Below are 11,305 nucleotides of genomic sequence, written 5' to 3'. Positions count from 1 at the left end.
CAAGTGTCTTAGCCACTATGCTACCAGAGCTCTGCAGAAGTTTAGTCCCTCTCAAAAGCTGGAAAAAAGACTGATGGTATCAAAATATGCATCAATTTTTTCTGCAATGTCCAGAATATACTTTCCTGGCTTAAAGCAGCTTTAAAGGAATATGAGTACTAGTTTTGTTTTTCTACTAAAGCAGGTTGAATGTCATTTATTATTGATTTTCTGGATAATGAAATTGTGTATGAATTGTTTTTTTGTTTATTTTTAAATTTGTTTTTCCTCTGGCTGCTTTTAAGATTTTCTCTTTATCTATGACTTTAAGCAATCTGACTATGATGTGCCTCGATATACTTTTCTTTGTTTTTCATATGTTTGGAGTTTGATGAGCTTCTTAGGTCCATGGGTTTACAGTTTTTATCAGATTTGGAAATTTTCAATTTTTTGGGTCATTTTTAAAGTCTCTTCTTCAGGGACTCCAATTACACATGTATTAAAGCTAGTTCAATTATTCTACAGTTCACTGATCCTCTTTGTACTTTTTAGTCTTTTCTCTCATTGTTTTACTTTTGAATACTTTCTGTAGCTACGCTTTGAGTTCACTAATTTTTTGTTCTATGTAATCTCCCCTTAGTCCCATCTAGTGTATTTTTCATCTCCTGCATTATAGTTTTCATACAGAAGTTTGATTTGAGTCTCATGTGTTCCATGTCTCTACTTACCATACTCAGTCTTTCCTCTTGCTTCTTGAACATATGGAATATAGTACTAATAATTCTTTTAATGTTTTCATCTGCTAATTCTACCATTTTGGATTGGTTTTGATTCATTGATTTTTTTCCCTATTATAGATCATATTTTCTTGCTTCTTTGCATGACTGGGATTTTTTTTTTTTTTTTTTTTTACAGAGCAAATTCATTTTCCATACAACAGTTTAGTCATATTTTGTTTCATGACATTGATTGCAATCCCTACAGTTCAGCAGCTCTCTTCCCACTTCCTCCCATGGTTACCTTTTCCCTGTGTCCTTCTCTCCTATGCATTCCTGTCCTCTGAGCTATTCATGCAAATACTGGCCTTTTGATCTGCCATAGTTGATCATTCTACAGAGTGCACCTACCTGGTATAAATGTTTACTTTATATGCTTGTCTCTTGTTTGGCTGGAAGCCACAGGAGTCCGTTCAATTGCAGGCCGATAGGGTGACTAGGGACCGTAGTTTTGGGAGTTTCACCAGTCTCTATCAGACCAGTAAATCTGGTCTTTTTTTTTTTTTTTAATGATTTTGAGTTTTGGTCCACATTCTTCTCCCATTTTATCTGAGATCTCCTATTTTGATCCATTTCTGAGTGATGGACAGTGGCAGTCAGGCACCATCTAGTTCTTCTGGTCTCAGAGTCATGTAGGCTGAGGTTTGCATGGTCTACTAATCTCTTGGACTAATTATTTCCATGTGTCTTTGTTTTTCTTCATTCTTTGGTCCAGAAGAGGAGAGATAAATTGTTGCATCTTAGATGGCCACTTGTAAGCTTTTATAACCTCAGTTGCTGTTCACTAAAGTAGGGTGTAGAACAATGTTTTTGTGTAGTATGTTATGCCAGTTGAGCTTGATGTCCCTCATGACCATGGTTCTGAGCCTGTGGGCACAGTGACTCACTCCCTTAGGGTGTTTGGCTGTGGCTAAGAAATTATCATTACTTTGCCCCATTAACTCTATTATTTATATGGACATTCTTATAGCATTTATAAATATGTATGTAGAAATACTGTCTGCCAGACTCATCTGTGGTCATGGGTATATTCTCTTTTGCCTAGACATATTGATCATTCAGCTTGTCTACCTATGTATCCAACTGTAGATTAATGTTTGTTATTACTGATAATGCAGTATTGTGCATGACTGGTTATTTTTGATTGGGTACCAGACATTGTAAATTATATCTTACTGGATGCTGGATATATTTTTATTCTTAAAAATATTCTTGAACTTTATTTTGGGATGCAGTTAAGTTACTTGGAAACATTTTGATTTTCTTAGACTTTGTTAGATGAGGCAACAGCAGTATTTAGTGTAGAGCCAATTTTCCCTTCTACTGAGGCAAAACCCTTTGAGTACTCTAACCAGTACCCTGTGAAATAAGAGGTATTTCCATCCTTGTTGGTTGAAGCACACTCTATTCCTGGCCCTCTGTGAGCTTCAAAGATTGTTCTGTTTCCTTCCAGTCATTCTTTCCCCAGCCTCAAGCATTTTCCTCACATGCTTGCACTGATCAGGACTCAGTCGAATAGTCGAGAGGGATCTGCAGATCCCTGGGTCTCTGCAGCTCTCTGGTGCTCTGCCCTGTGAATTCTGGCTGCCTGGGCCTTCCCGGACTTGTAGCTCCTCTTCTCAACTCAGGGAGTCCACTGGGCTCTGCCTGAGTTTCCTCTGCCTTGACTGGCCTGATCACTCATGGGCAGTAAGCTGGGGTACTTGTAGGACTTAGCTGATTTGTGACTCATTTCTCAGGGCTTGTCCTACATGATGTCCAGTGACTTAAACACTGTTGTTTCATACATTTTGCCTATATTTTAGCTGTTTGGGGTGGGAGGGTAAATCTGGAAGCAGACACTGTTTTTAACTTTTTCATCCTTTATATGAGTGAATATAAAACACTTGATAACATATTTCTAAATAACCTTCTCCTTATTAGGAAATGTCCCCTTAGGTTGACTTGCCTCATTCACATGCCTTTTTCACTTTTATCTTTTTTGGCTCTTAGGGGCCAATGATTCTTGATACATGATACCCTGTCCTTTCTGGTTCCTGTATGGCTTTCTGTTATTTATATAGTTATGTATGTATGTATGTATAAATACATACATACATACATCAAATAGTATAAAAATAATTCTTTTGTTAAACATCAAACAGATTAGTTTTTAATAGAGTGATGTTACTTATATTCCCTGGAGAAGACTTTTTGGAGGAAATTTGTTTCCTTTGGGAACTTTGTTTTTGTTTGTTTTACTTTTCCTTCCTTTGTCCCCGTTTTGACCCTTTATGCAGACAAATTATCACAAGAGCCAAGTCAGGAGCTGATGAACCTGCCTTACCGCTTGGTGTTTGCAGTGGCTTCCGAAGACTCCGTGCTGTTATATGATTCTCAGCAATGTTTCCCTTTTGGTTATGTATCTAATATACATTATCATACCCTGAGTGATATTTCATGGTGAGTAGCTGGTGATGCCACCTGTCTGTCAGTGGAGGCTTTCATGTTGCTATGATGCTAAACAGGTTTCAGTGGAGCTTCCAGACTAAGAAACACTAGGAAGAAAGGGCTGGTGATCTGCTTCTGAAAGTCAGCCAGTGAAAACTAGGGATCATAACAGTCTGATCCCATTGTGCATGGGGTGGCCATGAGTTGAGGGTGACTCGACAGCCACTAACAACAGCAGTAGCTGTTACCCTGGAATAGACTCTTTCATTAGAGAATGTTTCATCACTAAATGCTTTTTTTGTCCTTATTTTACCAGTTGTTTTGTTGAAGGAGTCAGCATTAAAAGGAAAGCAATTTATAGTTTGCCACAGTATTTGCTTCCTGTTTTAACAGCTGTGGGTCACGATGCTATTCAGATTTCCCTATGAGATTCACTTAATTTCAATAAACTGAAGGACTGCCCCATGGCTCCCTGGGTTTGGAGAATCAGCAGGCCCTGTAGCTGCCCCCTTGGGAGAAAAAGCCCACACCTGTGAGTCCTTGGTACCCAGACAGAGAGAGGTGCTGGCGTGCTGACAGCGTCCTGGCAGGCCATCGGCCTTTCTGCTTTCAGCCCTGAGCCACCTCGTGGTTCTCTGATTCAGTCTCCTTGGCTGATTTGTTCCTAGTATGAGCACTAGCCAAAGTCTGGCCACTAACAATCTGTGGCTTGCTCTTCATAACTCCCTTTTTCTTCTTTCAATTTCCTTTTGACCTTGAAGAACAGGTCATCTCACCTTTGTTCAGGTGAAATCTGATACCAGAAAAGGTATACTACAGTGATTTAGGAAGTTGAGATGGGCTTGGGAAGTGGATGGGCATAACTAAGGAGTTAAAACAAACGTTTTAATTATGGTTCCCCTCTTCTCTCCTGTTTTTGCCTTTAAAAAAGCTTGCAATTTTGCATGAGGTTCTGTGTGATGACATACCATTTGGTGCGTAGCCCTTGCAAGGTTTCTAACTTCTCTCTCCTGTTTTGGGGAATAAGGTCCAGCGATGGGGCCTTCCTGGCCATTTCTTCCACAGATGGTTATTGTTCATTTGTGACATTTGAGAAGGATGAACTTGGAATACCTTTGAAAGAGAAGCCAGTTTTGAGCCTAAGAACTCCTGGAACAGCAAAGAAAACTAAGAGTCAGATACACCAAGGGTCTTCACCAGGATCCAGATCAGTGGAAGGAACCCCCACCAGCAGAACCCAGGACCCCAGCAGTCCCAGCACCACCCCCCCTCAGAGCAAGCCATCCACAGCCCCTCCGGTGGTAAAAGACACGCCCTCAATGACTCCTGGCCTTAAAGGTGCCTCACCAGGGTCTGCAGAGGAGAAGACAACCCCGCAGCCCAGCGGTCCTAGCGTGAAAGCCCACCCACCCCGCAGGGTCACTCTGAACACACTGCAAGCCTGGAGCAAGACAGCACCCCGGTAAGAGCTGTTGACACAACAAGAAACTGTTAATTGCAGTGTGAGAAGCTAAGTAAAAACTGAAAACCCCAAACTGTTATAGGTGAGGTTCCATACAACACATGCTTCACACTGTTGCTGAAGTCCTTATCAAATCTGAGCATGTCACTTTGGTTCCCTGTTGCCTACCTGGTGTGTAAAGTGCAGACTGCTATGCAAAGTGGCACATAGACTGTGAATTGGTTGCAGCCTATGGTTGGACCATTGCCTCTCATTCCCCTGCTTTCCGTGTGCCTAAATCTCCAGCCCAGCACACATGCCACACTTTGAGGCATCTGTGCCTTTCCCTTTCTCCAAAACACACTGTATATCTTCTCCCCTTGGTGACACTAGCATCCTCCTGAAAGATCTGTTGGAGTGTCCTTTCACTCCTCTGAGCCTTAGCCATTCAGCACTTCTAAATTCTCTCTGCCGTAGCACGTCAAACAACACATTGATTGTAGGTGTTGATTTGTGCTTCCTTTCCCCTGTTAGAGTGCGAGTCCCTCAAGGACAGGAAGTGTGTCCTGATTCTCTCTCTCTGCTCTCTTCCCCAAGGATGGTAGCAGGCACTTCACCACATATAGGAAATTGAAGCAACCTCTTATTAAGATTGTAGTTGCTGTTTCCAGCAGACTGGTTCATGGTAAACAGTTCTTTCTGGTCTGATAATAAAACCATCGACTTGGTGATGCCACAGTGGGTTCCTTCCCTGTTTGTGTCAGTTTGGCTGTTGTGTGTGCCTGAGCTCATTTCTCTCACTGCAACTGGCGAACCACACACTCTCACTGTCGCTCCATTGCCAAGCAGCAGTTAGCCTTCATTTTCCTTCCTTTGCTCTCTGATGTCTGGTTATCCCCCTGACTCTGTATCCTTCCTTCTCCCCCAATCCCTCTACTTCCTGACCATCCAGATCTACTGATTTGGGAGCTTTGCAGGGACGGGGATGCAGGCGGTGACCATGACAAGGGAAGACGTGAGGGTGATGAATGACAGTAGAGTGCTTGCTGCCTCTCCAGTTCTCAACTATGTTCATGTCACTCCACTGGAAAATTCTTTATACAAGGTGTATAAAAACAAAACCCAAACCCACTGCCATCAAGTCGATTCTGATGCACAGCGACCCACATAGGGTTTCAAAGGTATAAATCTTTATGGAAGCAAACTGCCTCGTCTTTCTCCTGCAGAGCTGCTGGTGAGTTCAAACTGCTGACTTTTTGGTCAGCAGCCCAGTGCCTTAACCACAGCACCACCAGAGCTCCTTTTTTTTTTTAAGAGCTCCTTTTTAAGCTCCAATTTCTCTTTGCAGATCACAGATGCATTTTTATTTTATCTGTGTTTAGGTGGAGGAAGGGAATGGGGAAGGGAGTGTCTTTTAAATATTTTTTATATAAAACTTTTTCTTTTCTCTAAAATTTCTTCCAAAGTATTTACCAAGCTTCCAGAAGCTGTAATTCTTTTTTTTTTTTTTAAGTAATCGATGTTGAAAATGAAGAGTCTGGATTTTATAGAAGAATTATCAATGTTTTGGGCTTTCCAAGTGTAAACACCATGTCTAGTAGTCGTGCACATGACATCTAGTAGCAGGTGGCTCAGCACACTGCTGGTGATAATAAAACATAGGCTTTGAAACCTTTAGTTGTCTAGTTAAGGTTTACGTTGACCATGATGCATGTGATAGTTTAACTCAGTATATAAACATAATCCTTAGTTATATAAGGCATATCAGCATTATGTGTAGTGCCTTGTATAATGATCTCCTGAAATTTTTAAGTATGTCCTTTGGTATTTTTGAAATTTGGTGTCAACCATTAACAATTCTGGCACTAATGATCGTGCTTCCCTTTTCTCCTTCTTTTTCTTTAATCAAGGAGAATAAACTTAATACCCTTAAAGACAGATACTACACCAAATTCTATACCAACAAGTGTAATTCCCACCCCTTCCACAGAAGAAAACCAGTCAGGTAAGTGATAGCTATACTTGTTAGAATATCTTTTTTTTTTTTCCTTTTTAGTATTTTTATTGTGATTTGGGTGAAAGTTTACAGAGCAAATTGACTTTCCATACAGCAGCTCACATACACTTTGTTTCATGACATTGACTACAATTTACCACAATGCAACAGCTTCCCTCCCACTTCCTCCCCATCGTTACCTCTTCCCTGTGTCCTTTCCTCCCGTGCATTCCTGCCCCCTGAGCTGTCTCCCTGTGCATACACAGCCCTTCTATTCTCCCTTGATTGATCTCTCCAAGGAGTGTATCTACCTAGTGTAAATCTTCAGCTCATATGCCTGTCTTTTGTTTGGCTGGAAGCCACAGGAGTGGGTTCAATTCCAGACCTAAAGGGCAACTAGGGGCCATAGTCTGAGTGGTTCTATCAGGCTCTGATAGACCAGCAAACCTGGTCCCTTTTTCTTTTTTCTTTCAAATGATTTTGAGTTTTATTCCATATTGTTCTCCCACTCTAGCCAAGATCTCCTACAGAGAGATCTTCCTCCAAGTGATTGACAGTGGTAGCCAGGCACCATCTTAGTTCTTCTGGTCTCATAGTCATATAGGCTGAGGACTGCATGGTGAACAAGGCACTTAGACTAATTGTTTCCATGTGTCTTTGGTTTTCTTCATTCGTTTTTGCTATGGATGAAGAGAGATCCATCGTTGAATCTAGATGGTCACTTGCACGCTTTTAAAATCCCAGTCACTACTCGTCAAAGTAGGATGTGGAACAATATTTTTGTGTAGTATATTATGCCAATTGAGCTTGATGTCCCTTGTGACTATGGTCCCAAGAATGTCTTCTCTTTTGTTCTTTTGGAAATTAAGACCAACTGATTTCCAGTGAGTTCTGAGAAAGCAAGGATGCATCTTATAAGAGCTGTCATTCAAACTCAACAGCTGCCTATTAATGTCTCAGCAGGTAGACCCTCCTGGCAGTAAAAGCATCACTGGGACATGGAAAGTGGGTTCAGGAAATGTATAGATAATATAGATCAGAGTTTTCCAGTCTGAGCACTATTGACATTTGGACTGGAAAATTCTTTGTGGTGGAGGCTGGCCCATACATTGTAGGGTGTTGAGTGGCATCCCTGCTCTCTTACCCCACTAGATGCAAGTACCACCCCCTCAGTCATTACAACCAAAAATGTCTCCAGATGTTGCCAGATGTCCCAGGGGTGGGTAGACTTGCCCCCCAACTGGGAACCACTGATACAAATCCTTCCCCATGAATCAACATAGCATCTTGCCAGGGAGTTTGGTTCCTTATCTTGGCACTAAATTTATTTTGTAAATGTCAGCTCTTAATTTAAAGACATTTTTATTTATTAGCAAACTTTACTTTTCTTCATGTTTCAGAGATACTTGGGGATCCTCAGTGCTCTCGTACAAAACCAAAACGTCCCAGGCTTGGTGAAAACTCTAAATAACCTACATTTGGGACCCCTGATGAGACCTGACTTCTACCCAATCTGGGACCCACCCTGTGCACAGAGAAAGGCTGGGCTGCTGACGCCTGGGACCAGTGGCATCAAGAGTATGCACAAACACTTGTGCATTGATTTCTGTAACAGAGAATACACATGTATTGATTTTTATCCAGAAATGTGTTTGCTATTGTACTCAGTATATATATATATTTTTTTCCCATTGGGGTAAAAATATGTAGCAAAATATGTACAACTCGGTGACATTGATTATGCCTATGTTGAGCAACCATCACCACTATCTGTTTCCAGATTCTCTATCAGCCTTTAGAAGAAGCTCAGTGCCCCTGGGCAGTGACTCTCCTTTTCCTTTTCACCCCAGGTAACCACTAATGAGATGTCATCTCCATACATTTGCCTCTTCCATGTAAGTGGGATTATACAATATCAGTCCTTTTCTGACTGACTTATTTCACTTAGCATCATGTTTTCAGGGTTCATCCACGTGGTAGCATGTATCAGGACTTTATTTCTCGTTATGGCTGAGAAATAGTTCATCGTATGTATGCACAACATTTTGTTTATCTGTTCATCTGTCGATGGACATTGAGATTAATGGACTTGGGGATGTGAACATTTTAATAGTCTAAATTGTCTTTTTGATGAACTTCTAAACAAGCATGTCTTAATCTAGTGTGAGCATCAGTGAATCCTCCTTGAAATGTTTATATGGAAGTACGGACACTTTATAAGTGGACTTTTAAAGTTGGAATCAGAAAGAGGAGAAAGGAAGTTGAGGTTTATTCTGTTGAATTTTAGAATGTTGAAGTGATTTTCAGATTTAGCTTTTAATTAAAAAAAAAACAAACAAATTCAGTGCTATCGAGTCATTTTCCAACTCATAGCGACCCCTCTTTGGGTTTCCAAGGCAGTATCTCTATGGAGTAAGATTGCCCAGTCTTCTATACAAGGAGTGGCTGGTGGGTTTGAACTGGTAACCAGCCTTCTGGTTAGCAGTCAAATGCCTTAGGTGCTATGCTACCAGAGCTCCCAGCTTCTAATTAGTTGGTTAATTTTTAGAAGTTTGTTAGGTTTGTTTTCTGAATCTTAGGGCAACAGTACTCATTCTAGAAAGTTGGTGAATTACAGTGAATTAAAAAAAAATGGGCTGGAGATGAGGAATCATCTAGAAGTAACTCTCTTTATATTTTGACATATTATCAATCTTTTTCAAGAGAGTTGAGATTTTACTTGAGATGCAGTTTGGTATCCATGAGGTTAACTTTTAAAATTGTTTTTTTAAAGCAAAAAATAGTAACTTTTCATAGCAATTTGTCTCTGCCTTTGCTTTCTTAAGTCCTGGGATGACATAAGTTCTCTTTTTCTATTAACAGTAAAAATGGGAGTTGTGGGGTAAGATGTACAAAGCACTGTTGATGGCCCAGTGAGGCAGCCACACACATTTGGAGCCTTCCCTTAGTTCAGGTGGCTCCTGGGGGAGGTGGTGCATGCTTCTGTGGCTGTTGGGTTTGACCTTCATGTGAAGCTAGTGCTGCTGCCTCCCACTTCAAAGAGGTGTGCCAGCTGGATCTCATGATGCTTGGTACCCACCACTGATGCACTGAACATACTATGTCCTACAAGTGAGAGGTACATGCCCAGAGCTCTCTTCCCAAGCTGCAGCCTACAAATTTGAAACAGAGCAAAAAGGGAATGGGTCTAGGACCTACCACTTAAATCTTTGATCAAGGTGAGGAATGACTTTCTGAACTCTTTAACATAAATCCTACAAACATGTAACACTTTTATTTCCTAGGGAGTTTTCTTTTTTAAAATTTTTATTGTGATTTGGGTAAAAGTTTACAGAGCAAATTCATTTTCCATACAGCAGCTCACATACATTTTGTCTCGTGACACTGACTGCAATTTCCCACAATGCAACAGCTCTCTTCCCGATTCTTCCCTATAGTTACCTCTTCCCTGTGTCCTTCCTTCCCATGCACTCCTGTCCCCGGAGCTGTCTCCCTGTGCATACACAGCCCTTCTATTCTCCCATGATTGATCTCTCCAAGGAGTGTATCTACCTAATGTAAATGTTCAGCTCATAGGCCTGTCTTTTGTTTGGCTGGAAGCCACAGGAGTGGGTTCAATTCCAGACCTGAAGGGCAGCTAGGGGCCATAATCTCAGTGGTTCCATTAGGCTCTATCAGACCAGTAAACCTGGTCCTTTTTTTTTTTTTTATGATTTTGAGTTTTGTTCCATATTGTTATTCCTCTCTATCCTGGATCTACATAGATCCCCCTCCAAGTGATTGACAGTGGTAGCCAGGCATCATCAAGTTTGAAAGAACACATTCTTAAGTCAGCAGCAACAGGGAAAATAATTGTTGTTGTTGTTATGTGCCGTCGAGTCAAACCCGACTCATAGCGACCCCTCCTTGGGTTTCCAAGGCAGTATCACTACGGAAGTAGGATTGCCCAACCTTGAGTCAAACCCGACTCATAGCGACCCCTCCTTGGGTTTCCGAGGCAATTATCACTACGGAAGTAGGATTGCCCAACCTTCCTTCCTAGGAGTGGCTGGTGGGTTTGAACCGCCAGCCGTCTGGTTAGCAGGCAAGTGTCTTAGCCACTATGCTACCAGAGGGAAAATAATTAGAAGCATCAATTGTCACTTAACCCGCAACCTAGTAAACTAGGAAACGAGTGTGCTGCCCTTGAGATGGGAGGGGGTAAACTAGGGATAATTTATAATGTGGGTATAATTGGAAGGTGACTATATATGTAATTGTAATAATGCATCTTGGTAATATTGTGGGTACTGGTCACATTCAAGATGAAAATAATTAAAGATGCCAAATAGCATAATTTTGGACAGTGAATTAACAAACATGGCTGCTAACTGAAAGATTGGAGGTTTGAGTCCACCCAGAAGTGCCTTGGAAGAAATGCCTGGCAATCTGCTTCTGAAAAATCAGCCACTGAAGATCTTGTGGAGCACAGGTCTACTCTGACACACATGGGGTTGTCATGAATCAGATTTCATTCGATGGCACCCGGGTAACTGAGCCCCTGTGCAAACAGGCAGTGACCAGGGAGTGAGCCAGGTTCCCTGGGTTCACCCCAGTGGAGAAACAGTGCTGGGTCTTATAAACCTGTCTCTTGAGCAGCAATAATAGGGGGATTGGGGTCAGGAGGCAGGGTGTACCTTTGAC

The 11,305-nt window shown here is 41.5% G+C and overlaps 1 protein-coding gene across 1 annotated transcript in view; it reads left to right on the top strand.

The window, feature by feature from the left end:
- CHAF1B (chromatin assembly factor 1 subunit B) overlaps positions 1-8,093 on the top strand; it is a 37,153-nt gene extending 29,060 nt beyond the window's left edge. Inside the window, exons 10-13 of the mRNA XM_042780998.1 lie at positions 3,035-3,197; positions 4,213-4,647; positions 6,537-6,631; positions 8,023-8,093. Coding sequence (XP_042636932.1) covers positions 3,035-3,197; positions 4,213-4,647; positions 6,537-6,631; positions 8,023-8,093 — 764 coding nt within the window. The remainder of the gene's footprint in view (positions 1-3,034; positions 3,198-4,212; positions 4,648-6,536; positions 6,632-8,022) is intronic.
- The last annotated feature ends 3,212 nt before the right edge of the window (positions 8,094-11,305 follow it).

This window comes from Orycteropus afer, unplaced genomic scaffold (genome assembly GCF_000298275.1).
Source record: "Orycteropus afer afer isolate SDZICR_OR568_19922 unplaced genomic scaffold, OryAfe1.0 scaffold00078, whole genome shotgun sequence".
Taxonomy (NCBI): Eukaryota; Metazoa; Chordata; class Mammalia; order Tubulidentata; family Orycteropodidae; genus Orycteropus; species Orycteropus afer.
The sequence above is the reverse complement of the archived record's forward strand: the minus strand, read 5'-3'. Positions and strand labels throughout refer to the sequence as shown.